General features: G+C 40.4%; 1 protein-coding gene across 2 annotated transcripts in view; it reads left to right on the forward strand.

Moving 5' to 3' along the window:
* BCAP29 (B cell receptor associated protein 29) overlaps positions 1-3,833 on the forward strand; it is a 52,605-nt gene extending 48,772 nt beyond the window's left edge. For both annotated transcript variants that reach the window (XM_045166396.1, XM_045166397.1), the window contains exon 8: positions 2,967-3,833. In XM_045166396.1, the coding sequence (XP_045022331.1) occupies positions 2,967-2,999 (33 nt within the window). In that variant the 3' untranslated portion in view covers positions 3,000-3,833. The remainder of the gene's footprint in view (positions 1-2,966) is intronic.
* The last annotated feature ends 11,796 nt before the right edge of the window (positions 3,834-15,629 follow it).

Here is a 15,629-nt window from a genome sequence, read left to right on the forward strand (position 1 = left end):
AAGTTCATTGGGAAACAACTTTTCAGTTTTATATACTTGATTTATTTTTAATAAAATATCTTAAAATAAAGGACTGTTAAAATATTAATGATGAGAGAGGGGAAAACTGGTTTCTCTATTGTAAACAAATCCCACTTTACATCTTTTAAATCCCTTTGAATTTCCCCATCCAATCCTCTCCCTGTTATGGTGGTAGTGGTGGTTTAGTCGCTTAAGTCGTGACCAGCTCTTGCGATCCCATGGACTGTAGCCTGCCAGGTTCCTCTGTCCATGGGATTTCCCAGGCAAGAATACTGGAATGGGTTGCCATTTCGGATCTGCCCAACCCAGGGATTGAACCCATGTCTCCTGCATTGGAGGTGGATTCTTTACCACTGAGCTATCCCTGTTATAGGCACTAAATTAAAAAAAAATAGAGATCAGTCCCTTGGAAATATGTATTAATAGTCTTTGCCATTCCTTGTTTGCCCTGACACTCTTCTGGAAAAGAAAACAGAACATACTCAAGGTCATTGGCAGCACAGACCTGTCAGCACTAGCCACTTTAAAAATTTCATTTGGCAAATCATCCTTCGCTTAAGGGACTTGTCAGAGTAGCAGCTCCATTAAAGATGTGTTTTTGTCTAAAGTAAGATATGTGTAAAAACACAAAGGAAACCTTGTTATTCAGATACTTCCTCTAATGCTGTCTTCTGACAGCATTAACCCTAACCTAACTAACCCTAACCCTGAAGTTAATGTTGCTGAAGTTGTTTTGAAAGCATGAATGCTCAGTCCAAAAGAGAGCTTGATAGTTTCCCCAGTGCAGCAGTAACCACACAACTCTGTTGTTTGTGATATTTTTTCTCAGTGCAGAAAATGATCTCTTATGGTTGATGTCTATCCCATTTTCCTGCAGTTTAAATGATGTATTATAGTCATTTTATGATCAGGAAAGGGTATAAGCCAATATAAGCCAGAACTGAGAAGCCAGTTCCGTTGGCTAATATCAGAAGAACAAAAAAAATGGCCACCCACATGGGTTTTTCCGTTCCCTTCATTCTTTCTTTGCCAGAACCATTTTGATATTCATCTTCTGAACCCACTTGAGAAGCTAAAGATTGCTCTAGACCAGCCACAGTAAAAAGCTGTACCAAATTATCCTTCATGAATTTTACTTCTGATGTCAGACCAACTTCAATAACTGAATTACATCATAAAGTTTCTTAGGGGAAACTTAACTTTTCAGTTTTATATACTTTAAATAAAATAAATCATGACATAAAGAACTGTTAAAATATTAAGGAAACAGGTGGAAGAGGGGAAACTGGTTTCTCTATTGTAAACAAATGCCACTTTATATCTTTTAAACCTCTTTGGATTTCCCCATCTGATCCCCTCCCTGTTATAGGCACTAAATAAATATTGGAAAACAGTACCTTCAAAACATGTATTCTTTGCCTGTCCTTGTTTGCCCTGACTATCTTCTAGAAAAAAAAAAAAGCACAGAGCGTATTCAGGTTGACAGCACAGACTTGTCAGCACTAGCCACTTTTAAAGTTGCATTTTGGAAAATCACCCATCGCTTAAGGGGCTCATCAGGGTAGCAGCTCCATTAAAGCTATGATTTTTATCAAAAGTGCTAAGATATATGTGAACACATAAGAGCAATACCTTATTATTCAGATGCCTCCTCTAATGCTGTCCTCTGACTCAGTTGCTTTAAGTTAATGTTACTGAAGTTGCCCTGATGAAAGCAAAAATGCTCAGCCCAAAATAGAGCTTGATAGCTTCTCTGTTGCAGCAATAACCATACAACTCCATTGTTTGTTATATTTTTTCTCAATAAAATGATCTCTTGTGGTTAATTTCTATCCCATTTTCCTCGTCTTAAATGATGTATTATAGTCGTCTTATGATCAGCAAAGAGTATAATTGGAGAAGCCAGTTCTATTGGCAAATGTCAGAAGAACAACAACAAAAAAAGCCACCCATATGGATTTTTTTGTTTCCTTCATTCTTTCTTTGCCAAAAATCTTAATTAGGTTTGCAAGAGGGGAATTTTAGAAATTTTGTTTTCCTTGTATAACCTGTGAAATGAAAGCAAAATAGATTAAAGCAAGGGAAAAGATTAACTTAACAAGAGTGTTGTTTCTTTTCCTTTTAAACACTTTTTCAAGTAAAACTACACATTTTGTAGTTTATTAAAATATGAGACTTTGTATTTTCATTTGATTATCCTTGTAATAACTATACATAGAAAAGAGAATGATTTTATTTTTTAAATTTATTTTAATTGGGGGTTAGTTACTTTACAGTATTGTGGTTTTTGTCGTACATTGACATGAATCAGCCATGGGTGTACATGTGTCCCCAATCCTGAACCCCGCTCCCACCTCCCTCCCTATCCCATTGCTCCGGGTTGTCCCAGTGCACCAGCTTTGAGTACCCTGCTTCATGCATGGAACTTGGACTAGTCATGTATTTCACATATGGTAAAATACATACAATGCTATTCTTTCAAATCATCCCACCCTCACCTTCTGCCGCAGAGTCCAAAAGTCTGTTCTTTACATCTGTGTCTCTTCTGCTATCTTGCATATAAGGTCATTGTTACTATCTTTCTAAATTCTAATACAATTTCTAAATGTAAATGTATTTGCATTAATATACTGTATTGGTGTTTTCCTTTCTGACTTACTTCACTCTGTGTAATAGGCTCCAGTTTCATCCACCTCTTTAGAACTGACTCAGATCCATTCTTTTTTATAGCTGAGTAATATTCCTGTGTATATGTACCACAACTTTCCTATCTATTCGTCGGCCGATGGACGTCTAGGTTGCTTCCATGCCATACGACCCAGCAATCCCACTGCTGGGCATACACACCGAGGAAACCAGAACTGAAGGACAATGTTTTTTAAAAGTCCTTGTCATATTTATGAATCTGTTTCTCTAACTACCTAAGTCATGTTTTTTTCTTACAGGATCGTGCAGGGAAAGACAAGAAATGCCTGTGAACTTTATGAAAGAAGATTGTGAATATACCATGTCAAGAAGAAAAATGTTATCATGTTAGCCTCTAGAAAATTTAAAATTCAGTTCAGAAAAACATACTATAACCAGCCATTATTTTTTTAATGCCACACACATAGACTTATCATAATGGCATTATCACAGTATTGATGATGTTTCAGATATATTGTAAAGCCTGTATTCCAGCTCTTAAATAAAATATAAGCATGTTAAACACTTTATTTAGATACTGATAGTAACACTGGTGTATGGTGGCTGAAAGAGTGAAACATGAAAACAGTGACCTTAAGTGCTTGCCTGATGGTACTAGTTAACTCTTTTAAGACAGCTGTACTGATAATTATATTTTCAGTATTGTGTTTCTGCACCTGTTAAACTATTTTTGTTGACACTTGTGTTAATAACATAATTAATAGGCATTCTGCTTTTTTAATGTTCATCTGGGAATGGAGTTTACATCTATTTGCATAACTGCCATAGCACTGAACTGAAATAATTTTACAACAATGTGGAATTCTTGAGATAGAAAGTTTATGTATAATGTATCCAAAAAGTAATGTTTCCCATTGCTGTGAGAGTTGCTAATTATACAGACATTACCTCATATATACGTACACTGGTGTCACAATTTCTCTGAGATGTTTCTATATTCTGAAAGCTACATATTAAATACTATTTTCCATTCATGTATTCATTTAGTTTCCTTTAGGAGAGGATGATTGTTATGTTAATGTGATTTAGGTCGCTCCAGTGTTTAGACTTGAAAGCTATCTTCCTTGTTTCTTAAAGACCTAGATATAAAAAAAAATGGAAAATAATTACTGGAGTCTTTACTTCCCTGATGTTTGTTTTATCCTTTATTATGATCATTTTAGCACCAACTTCATGCATAATTAGTTTTTTTCATTGTAACGTGGCAAGTACATAAGAAATGAGCAAGTACATAAGAATTTTATTTCAGATAAAAGGAGTTACTGCTAGAAAACAGACATGTAGGAGACATTTAACAGAGTAAGAATGGGAATTAGGCCATATGGGCTGACAGAACCATAAATAACAAGGCAAGGGAACGCTGACAGAGGAGAGAACTGAACAAGTAGCAACTTAAAAATATCAAAGTGCCAGCCTACCAGAGTGAGATATAGATTCTGAGTATTTATGATCCTGGCCTGGTCAACAAACCGAGTCTAATGACAGAATCAGATCAGATCAGATCAGTCGCTCAGTCATGTCCGACTCTTTGCGACCCCATGAATCGCAGCACGCCAGGCCTCCCTGTCCATCACCAACTCCCAGAGTTCACTCAGACTCACGTCCATCGAGTCAGTGATGCCATCCAGCCATCTCATCCTCTGTCGTCCCCTTCTCCTCCTGCCCCCAATCCCTCCCAGCATCAGAGTCTTTTCCAATGAGTCAACTCTTCGCATGAGGTGGCCAAAGTACTGGAGTTTCAGCTTTAGCATCATTCCTTCCAAAGAAATCCCAGGGCTGATCTCTTCAGAATGGACTGGTTGGATCTCCTTGCAGTCCAAGGGACTCTCAAGAGTCTTCTCCAACACCACAGTTCAAAAGCATCAATTGTTCGGCACTCAGCCTTCCTCACAGTCCAACTCTCATCCATACATGACCACAGGAAAAACCATAGCTTGACTAGAACAGAAAAATAGAAATTTTACCGCTTTAGAACTGACAGAACCAAATAATAATCCTATTCTCACCACTAATTTAGCCATCGGATTTTGCACAGATAAACTTGCTAGATTTCCATTTCCTCATCTCTGAAATGGGAATCATAACATTTAGGTCGGGATTAATATATAAACTGAGATAATACAGTGATTCCCAAAAGTTGTGCAGACTGTACAGCAAGGGGAAAGACCCGGTGCTCTTTGAAGAGCATAAGGATTTGAAAGATTCCCAGAAAGCACTTCTTATATTCAAGTAGTCTTAGTCCTCATCTCAATTGTACAGGTCTGTAAACAGTCCTGAAAAGTGTACGCAGTTTTCCCAAGTTAACATGAGTAGTTAGATCCAGGGCTAGGATTTGAGTCTAGAATTTAGGTGTCCTGGTTCCCCAGATATTACTCCAGTTTTTATACACAAGTTAGCTATAATTTGCTAAATAAAATACTGCCATGTGTACTAACCAAGGTTTGGACCATGGAGCCTGGCTCCCGAGTGTGTCTGTTTTACACCATGCTGAAGGCCTCTTGAACTCTGCTTGTTAATTCTTTTGACTCTCAGTGAGGGTATTTAGCAAATCCTATTATAAATAAACACAGACCTAGTCAAATTGCCTATTAAGTTCCTCCTGTCAGTAATGACTTCCTTCTATCTTAGGTTGTATTATAGGTTCAAACAGAAAGGTTACACTTGCCCTTTTCTATCAGTTAAGTTTTGTCAGATTCTCTCCCTACTTGCAAATGTACTTTGAACTTCCAGGTTATAGAAAGGCACACTTAAGAAGCTCTAGCTGAGGGACTTCCCTGAGGGTCCAGTAATTAAAACTCTGTACTTCCAATGCAAAGAGCATGGGTTTGAGTCCTGATTGGGGAACTAATTCCCACATGCCACTCAGTGTGGCCAAAAAAAGAAAAAAGTTCTAGCTGAGCATCTAGAATTTGGCATTAGTCATCTTCATTGTTTGTCTGACTCTATATTGGGCCCCTATACTGGTAACTAGATTACTAGGAACTACTATCTAGAGCCTGGAATTTAACTGCTTCCTATCGTGCTGTGTTGATGGCACCAACCTGCCTGGATCTGTAAATTCCCACGCTGCAGTCCCGGTGGGGCTCTGCCGAGAGCCTTGCCTCCTCAGACCACACAGCTATAGCCTCCTGGATGCACCTGCTCCTGTTATCCTGTGCCACCTCTGTGGCTTGGTCTGGTTCTGCATTCCCATCCGGTTCTTTGCCTTCTCTGTCCCTCCCATCTACATACCACCAGAGCTGAACGGCCATGCCTGGTCCAACCAACATGTGTTACGCCATGTGTCTGAGGACCCATGATGCAATGTATAAATACAGCGGCTTTTTATGCCTTGCTCATGTCTAGAATGAGTTACCTGAAGTCCATTAAGCCGTTTTGAATTTCTTTTATTCTTCAGGCTAACCTTCCTAGAGTTCTTGACCCCCACTAATGAGAATTCAATTTGCTTTTTGTTTTAGCATTCCTTAAATCAGTTAACTGGGGCTTCCCAAGTGGCTCAGTGGTAAAGAATCCACCTGTAATGCAGGAGACATGGGCAGGAGACATCTTCATGGGCCGGGAAGATCCCCTGGAGAGGGAAATGGCAACCCACCCCCGTATTCTTGCCTGGAAAATCCCATGGACAGAGGAGCCTGGCAGGCTACAGTACAGGGGGTCACAGAAGAGTCGCACATGGCCTGGTGACTAAAAAACAATTTACTAAGTGCATTTTATTATTTCATAGTTCAGCTCTGGTGGTATGTAGATGGGAGGGACCGCCCATCTCTTTCCTACTCAAAGAGTCTCATCATGCCTGCCATTTACGTTTGGATCATGATTTTAAATTACATCCTCTGCAGTCCAGCTTTTTACATTTGACTTAACCGTTATTAGTCCATCAGCAGCGTGCAGTGTGCCCCAACAATATCTGTGCATTTTACACAGGAAGAATTTACAAGGGACGTCGACTTCTGGTCTCTCCTGTTTTATCTTTACTGTGACTTTCACCACAAGGAGGATGAAGCACACAGACACAAGAGCGTTCAGTTACCCCTTGTGTACACGCACACACACACAACATAAGAGCTTGACTTCTGATTGTGACAAAATTAGGAAAGACTAAAGTTCCTACAGGCTTTTTGTTTTTCGTGGTCACAGGTGTTCTAAATTTGAGCAAAGAACATATTTGAAGTTTTGGCTTTGCTCCCTAAGCCAGGTGCCTTCCTGGTCCACCAGGTTTCTCCATACTGTATTATCACTCCAGAAACCTTTGTTCCTCCTGAAGCAACACCCATGATAAAGAATTTCATTCTCCTTCTCAGTGCACTGATGACTTCCTGCCACATCTCAGCCAAGGGCTTCCTGAAATAACACTCTACAAGGATTTACTTCCTGAAAGCTTTTTTTTTTTCAAGTTTTTTTTTCCCCTTGAAACAAAACTGACACACAACATAGAAAACAGAAAAAAATACAGTTTGGTTAATGCTCTTATGTACAAATATTGATATATATATACAAATATTTACAAAAATGAAATCATACCATACATACTATTTTGTGACCTGCTTTTATTCCTCCACATCAATACATATTTTTCTACAGCAGGACCTCCAATAGGGTGTATAAAGATCACCCATCACCTGATGGGTCAGGGTTTTTTCAAGTTACAAACAGTTGTACCCGTATGCCCCGTTCACTACTAACTACACCATTGAGAATTACCCACCCAAGCAACAGGACTGTGCCATAACCACCCGTTATGTGAGGACAGAAAAAGGAGATGAAAGCCACTTTCCTGCGACAAAGAACATGTGATTCATCCCCTGTTGTGGGACATTTAATGAGAAATTTTATAGGCAGAAAATGCTCTACGAGCAGACAAGCATAATTATGATATGCATAAATCACCTGAAATCAAATCCCACTTTGACCCCTAGTTTCTTCATTTTTAAAGTGAAAGACTACGTCACCACCTGGGGTGGCTCAGCGTAAGAACCTGCCTGTGATGCCGGAGACCACCTCCAATCCAGGAGACACCAGCTCTATTCCTGGATTGGGGAAAGGTTCTGGAGAAGGAAATGGCAACTCATTCCAGTATTCTTTCCTGGGAAATCCCACGGACAGAGGAGCCTGGTGGGCTACAGTCCATGGAGTCACAAAGAGTCAGACAGGACTGAGCAACTAAACCACCACCAAGACTCTACCTCAGGGACTTAGAGGATTAGATGAAGTAAAACAACTTTTTCTGGAAGAAAGTGACTCTGAACATTATACAAAAACTGGTACCCAGTGGAAAATTGCCTACGTGAAGAAAAGAAGAGAGAAGGAAGGAAGAGAGAAAGGAAAGAAAGACAAAGGGGGAAAAGAGGAAGAAAAGGGAGGGAGAGAAATGGGAGGAAAGGAAAGAGAGAATGGGAAGGAAGGAGAGAAAGGAAGGGAGAAAAAGATAATCTGAAAGGAGAATTTATAAATATACTTTAAAAGTGGACCCCCTAGTTCTACACAATGAAAATGCACCATAAGGCAGTTGCCAAGAACTTTTTCCTGACAACTCTGGGTTGCCATTCTGACAGCTCTCCTCCTGCCCTAGGCAAAGCCCAGCCTCTGATTTGCATAGAAATGCAATAAATGCTTATTTGAATTTAATTCTATTTCTAATGTATCAGATTCTCTTCAGATAATTCTTCCCATCCCCTGTCTTTAGAGTATATCCTATTTGAAGATTACAACAAAATTAATTACAATTTGGACCAACTGTCTTAATACATCCCTGTTCCAGACCAGTGACATATTTCCCTTCAAATCCCATTGGCAGATTTGATCTTGTGGAAGGGCCTGGGTCTGGGATGTCTTAGTAGCCACTTGAACATTTATTGCCACTCTTATTTTTCCTTTCCTGATGATTAAAATATATATGCACACCTGTGCATGTGTGATATTTCTAACGCTTTGAAAAATAAGAAAGGGGCAAGGGTAGGGCCAGATCTACAGTTGCTGGGGCGTGGGGTTGCCCAGAGCGGATAAAATTTGTGGAAATCTCTGTAAGAAAAACAATATAAAATTACCAAAGCAAAATTAGATTTGAACATGAGAATTTCTTCAGAATAAGAACAAAAATGACCACAAATTGCTAGAGCCTTGGAGACCCAGCTCCCTTTCTACTAAGTTCTCCCTGGGCAGTTTATCAGGAATGCTTCCTGGCTGCACTCGACCACTCCAGTATTCCAAGGGTACCTATGTCAGGTGAGAGGCCCAAAGCTAAACTTCATTAGCTCATACAAATCTACCTCTAGGTGGTCAAGTGGCTAAGACTTCGTGCTCCCAATACAAGGGACTTGGGTTCGATCCCTAGTAAGGGAACAAGATAGATTCCACATGCCGCAGCTAAGAGTTTGCATGCCACAACTAATCAACAACAAAATTTCACATGTCACAACTAAGATCCAAGAACCCTCATGCCACAACTAAGATCTGGCACAGCCAAATAAGTAAATATTAAAATAAGCAAATCTGCCTCTAGGCAAGATATGAGAGGGAAAAGTTAACATAATCAACTTTTTCAGAATTTAGTGGAACATGCATCACAATTGCTGTTTTACTTCATAATATGTATACTAGTTTCCCAGGGCTGCTGCAATACATTATCACAAATGTTGCTCATAACAAGTGTATTCTGTTAAGATTCTGGGGATTAGAAGTATGCAAGTGTTCAGTTCAGTCACTCAGTCGTGTCCAACTCTTTGCAACCCCATGGACTGCAGCACGCCAGGCCTCCCTGTCCATCACCAACTCCTGGAGTTCACTCAAACTCATGTCCATGGAGTTGGTGATGCCATCCAACCATTTCATCCTCTGTTGTCCCCTTCTCCTCTTGCCTTCAATCTTTTCCAGCATCAATCTTTTCCAATGAGTCAGTTCTTCTCATCAAGTGGCCAAAGTATTGGAGTTTCAGCTTCAACATCAGTCCTTCCAATGAATATTCAGGACTGATTTCCTTTAGGATGGACTGGTTGGATCTGCTTGCAGTCCAAGGGACTCTCAAGAGTCTTCTCCAATACCACAGTTCAAAAGCATCAATTCTTCAGTACTCAGCTTTCTTCACAGTCCAACTCTCACATCCATACATGACTACTGGAAAAACCAGAGCCTTGACTAGATGGACCTTTGTTGGCAAAGTAATGTCTCTGCTTTTTAATATGCTGTGTAGATTGGTCATAACTTTTCTTCCAAGTGTGAGGGAGCTAAAATCCAAGTATCAGCAGAGCAGGTTCATTCTGAAAGCTCTAGTGGATGACCTGTTTCCCACCTTTTCGAGCTCTGCACTTGTCTGGCCCCATTCTATCCTCAAAGCCAGTTACGGCCAGTGAAGTCCTCATGTCACGTTGCACTCTGACATTGGTCTTCTGCTTCCCTCTTTTACATTTAAGGACTCTTGTGGTTACATGGTGTCCTACCCAGAGAAGCCAGATAATGTTGATCTTAAACGCAATTGATTTGCTTACCATCTGCTTTTGATTTAATTCCACCTGCTACCTTAATTCCTCTTTGCCACATAATTTAACACACTTAACAGTTTGTGAGGATTAGAATATGGTCATCTTTAGGAGAGGGGGGGTGTTATTTTTCTATCTGAGCTCCCCTGGTGGCTCAAATGATAAAGAATCTGTCTGCAATGCAGGAGACCTGGGTTCGACCCTGAGTCAGGAAAAATCCATGGAGAAGAGAATAACTACCATTCCAATATTCTTGCCTGGAGAATTCCATGAACAGAGCAGCCTGGCAGCCTACAGTCCATGGGGTAGCAAGAGTCAGACATGACTGAGTGACTAACACTTTCACTTCACTTTATTGTTCTAGCTAACACAGTGAGGAAACTATGTGAATGCCAAGTACTTTTGAAAGTGTGATTTGTAATCAGACACCCGTAATATTTTATTAGTTCTTAGTGTGGAGAATTTGGTGGGGTGTCGGGGAGGTGGAGTATAGAGGAAATTTTATTTTTTTAATTGAAGTATTAGTTGATTTACAATGTGTAAATCAATGTGTAGTTTCAGGTATATAGCAAAGTGACTCAGTTATACATACATATTTTTCAGATTCTTTTCCCTTATAAGATTATTATAAAATACTGTGTATAGTTACCGGGAGAATTTGTACTTTTAATTAGACTATCTATGAGGCAATCCAAAGCACAGTTGTACATTTCAAAACCGAAACAGAGCAGGACCCAAGCTCACCATGCCCAGAGCCTGCTGCCTTTGGTTTTCCCTAATGAAGACAGTTGCAAAATTCTGTCAACACTAGAAGATATCAGATGCAGGATTTTATCTAAAGAAAACAGAATTTCAAAAAGATAGCTGATTGAACACACACTTTTACTCTCTCCTAAACTTCACTAAACTGCAATGGCACCCCACTCCAGCACTCTTGCCTGGAAAATGCCATGGACGGAGGAGCCTGGTAGGCTGCAGTCCATGGGGTCGCTAAGAGTTGGACACGACTGGGTGACTTCACTTTCACTTTTCACTTTCACACATTGGAGCAGGAAATGGCAACCCACTCCAGTGTTCTTGCCTGGAGAATCCCAGGGACGGGGGAGCCTGGTGGGCTGCCGTCTATGGGGTCGCACAGAGTCGGACACGACTGAAGCGACTTAGCAGCAGCAGCAGCAGCAAACTGCACTAAAACTGAAGCAAGTTTTTAAAGGCATAACCTATAAGAAAAGTGAGTATGAGAAGGAACAGCACCAATGTTCTAGGAGCTGCAGCGCAGATGAACAAGTGGTGCTGACTTGGTAGAATTGAAAAAGAATGAATTCTACTTTCGGGGGAGGGAGTTGGGGGGGGAGAAGGGGCAAGTCAAGAAAAGGGCCAAATAACAGAAGCTCTGGGAGTGATGGCACCAGCTACTCCCGGCAAAGGAGGGCAGGCATAGGCTGAAACGAGGAAGGTTAGTTGAAAGCTGCTTGAAAAGCACTTAGATCCCTAGATGCCCCAGTCTTCCTGCCGTGCTGGGTGATGTCCCTCCCTCACCCCAACAGAGATGATTCCTCTCTTTGAAGAGGCTAAAGCAGAAACTCTTTTTCCAAAAGAGGAAAACACATGTGTTAAGTAAATGATACATCATACTAATTGCAGAACTTCTTCCTCAACCCACCATGACAGCAGCTAGTCCCTCACTTCCAGGCAGAAGACCAAACAAGTCTTTTTCTAGGTGGGGATCTCTCGGACACTGGAGGAAAGACCTTATGACACAGCCATGAGTGTTGACATCAGGGGTTCCCAGTCAACTCTCCCTGCAGGACACCTCATCCTCTCGCTCAGAAATTCTGGGCAGCTATGAGGCCCCTACTTGTAAATACAAGGAGGCAATCAAATCTTAGGAGACCTAATAAGAAAAGCCTCTGATATGAAAAAAATGGAAACCAAAAAAACAAGCTGGAAAAAAAAATGTGATGAAAATACAAAATATTCAGGAGGAAGAAAAGTACAGTAAAAATAATAACAACTCAATGTTTTCAGAGAAACTGGATTCTTATTTCAATACACCCATAAAATCAGAACTGGAAGCTATAAAAAAAAATCTTTTTTGCAGAAAATAAAAATGAGCCCTTTTAGGGAGAAACAGAGGAGAGCCCATCATATCATCATATCCCTAGCATACTGTCTAAAAATAGACCCACCCGAATTACTTGAGTTCAAAGAGAAGATTCTACAAGTTTCAAGTGAGAAAACCAACACACAAAGGTGATGGGAATCCAAACTTCTCAAAAGGAAATCTGGAAGGTAGAAGATGCTAGAGCAAAGCTTTCCAAAGTCTGAGAGAAAAGCATTTCTAACCCAGAATTCTATACTCAATCAAGTTATAAATCAAGTATGAAGGAAGAATAAAAACGTTTTCAGGCTCTTAAATTCTCAAAAAATTTACCTCCCACACACCCCTCTTCAGGGAACTGCGTCTAGAGGATGTGCTCCACCTACGTGATGAGTAAACTGAAAAGGTGGAATCCAGGAACCAGGAAAACAGAGATCAGCTCAGCGAGAGACAGAGGGCAAGAGGATGGTGAAGGGAGATTCTTAGCTAGGAAGCAGCTCAGATGACTCTGGGAGAGGCTTTTTCAGGAAGATGTTGTTCATCAAATTCCTGCTGTGAATGAACATACTGGATATAAGGAACTTATGGAAAGGAGACTTTGACTATGCTGGAGGAGTGTTTGAGGTTAAACGGTGATGTTTCAGTGGTCATGGAAAACTAGGCAAATAACACAAGAGAAGCGAACTAAAAAATACCCGAGAAAGTAAAAACTCAAAGCAAAGGGCTTCCCTGGTAGTCCAGTGGTTAGGCATCTGCCTGCCAGTGTGGGGAACATAGATTCGATCGCTGGTCTGGAAAGATCCCACATGCTCAGGAGCAACGAAGCCCATGCGCCACAACTATTGAACCCATGCGCCACAGCTATGGAAGCCTACACACCCTAGAGCCTGTGCTCCACAGCAAGGGAAGCCACGGCAGTAAGAAGCCCACACACCGCAGCAGGGAGTAGCCCCTGCTCACAGCACCTAGAGAAAGCCCACGCCCAACAATAAAGACCTAGCACAGCCAACGATAAATACATAATCTTTAAAAAAAAAAATAAACTCAAAGGAACACATCCCAAAAAAGTCCAGGAAACAAAAAGTAGTAGAAGCTTGCCATATAGTTCATTCTGAATAGAAAACAGAATTATAATCATGTGAATCCTCATTCTTTGGGTTGGATTTGGAGCCTTTTCACTCCACACACCACCATCAGCACATATTAGCTGTGTAACCTTAGCCAGATCATTTAACCACGGTGAGCTTCAGTTTCCTCTTTCTTAAGTGACTGGGTTTTTTCAGGTAAGTTAGATATTGCAGGAGGTAAGTGCTGGTGCTTGGTCGTTACCACTAGTGCTGCCGGAGAAGCACCCTTGTAGAACTAGTCAATTCCTGAAATCAGAATACTGATTAAAAAAAGAAAACAATAGTGCTAACTTAGGAATCTATTTCACTTTTCTAGAAGTACTGTTGAGATGAAGGCGATGTTTATAATACATTATGAGCTCTTTGAAAGAAAGCCTTGCTTAGATTTGTTTATATTGGTCTTCCGCCCATATTAGCATCTCCATTTGTTCCTAGTGTAATTAGATTAACATTATATCAGCATATGACTTTGCCTTTTCCAGAACTCTAATTAAGATTTTAAAGAAGATGTATACCAGTGGGAATCTCTCATTCACCCTCTGTTAAACACCTTTCCTATTTGATTATGATTTCACTTACTAATTCGTTCTGGCTTTTGTCTTGCAAACAATTTTTGATTTTTATTACATGAATGAGGTTTGAACGGATCCAGCAAATGGTTTACAAGGTCCAGGTGTCAGATGAATTGGCAAACTAAATAGAAGACAGCCATTGAGTAGAAAATTGTGACCAAGGTTACCTCTGCTGATCTATTAAAAGGACTGTGCTATGAATTTTCCCCCAATTTAAGTATTTTTTTAGGCACCAAATCTACACTGAGTATCATCATAATAGTAACAGCCAACATTGGATTGAGTACTCACTGTATGCTGAGTTTTCATTGCTTTACCCACTCCTCATTTGATTATTGCAGAAATCCTATGATGCAAATACTTTTATTATCCCCAATTTGCAAGCAAGAAAAATAAGTATTGGAGAGGTTAAATATGTCTCCTGAGTTTCCCAAGGAATGGCAGAGCAGGGTCTCAAACCCAAATCCCATCCCTGGAATCCAGCATGAGCACCGTGGCTGCTGCTGCTGCTGCTAAGTCGCTTCAGTCGTGTCCGACTCTGTGCGACCCCATAGACGGCAGCCCACCGGGCTCCCCCGTCCCTGGGATTCTCCAGGCAAGAACACTGGAGTGGGTTGCCATTTCCTTCTCCAATGCATGAAAGTGAAAAGTGAGCACTGTGGAGGGGACCACAAAACCAAAGCAGAAAGAGAAAGGAATGAACTACCAAGGTCCAGGAAGTTCTCTTGAGTTTAATCATTACAACAATACCATGAAAGATAACTATTTCCTTATACCTGTGAGACAGGTTAGGAAACTTTCCCAGGGTCACAGAGATAAGCTTCTGCCCTCAAGAAACCTATTTCTACTGGGAGTTAACACACACACAGAGAAGGAACTGGCTCAATTACAGATGATGTCAAATGTGTGGCAGAAAAAATATATATATAATAAGATCTCCAAAGAAGGAGCATTCAATCCAAGGGAGAGGCTGGGAGACGTCCTGGAGGAAGTTGATGAGCAAAAGCTTGATGTGTCAATTTCTGATAGAGAGAAGGGGAGAACAGCATTGTTTTTTTCCTGCACTTGCAATTTTCCTCTTTTTGTAAATGTTTGCTATTTTTCATGATATTGGCTTTGATGACAAAAACTCATTTCCAGATTCTTCTCTTTTTATAGGAATTTCAAAGCAGAGATAAATGCCTAAGTTTAGAAAATGATAAGCATGAGTGGAATACATTCAAAAATTTTTAAAAATAAAATAAAAAGCATGATTGGAAGAGCAGAATATGGAAACTCAAGAGAAGGGAGGCTGTTCTCTTAAGGTTAGAATAAAGGGAGGGAAAGGATACATGCTGAGAAATGAAGGGAGGGAAGAAAAAGAAATTCAGAGTATGGGGGAAAAGTGCAATTCCCTGAGGGAGGTCTATCTTGAGACAAGAATTGGATTCAAAGCCTTTGTGGCCCAGACCATTGATCTCCATGCTGTTGGAGAGATTTTCATAAATAATAAAGTGCTACCTCTTTAAAAAAAAAAAAAAAGGAATTTCAGTGATGTAGGGAAAAGAAAGCTTTCTCTCAGCTAAGATGTGTGCATTTCCTCCAGATAAATGGCATCATCTCAATCTAGGAAAGTATTGCCACTGCTTAG

Source organism: Bubalus bubalis, chromosome 8, assembly GCF_019923935.1.
Source record: "Bubalus bubalis isolate 160015118507 breed Murrah chromosome 8, NDDB_SH_1, whole genome shotgun sequence".
Classification (NCBI taxonomy): domain Eukaryota; kingdom Metazoa; phylum Chordata; class Mammalia; order Artiodactyla; family Bovidae; genus Bubalus; species Bubalus bubalis.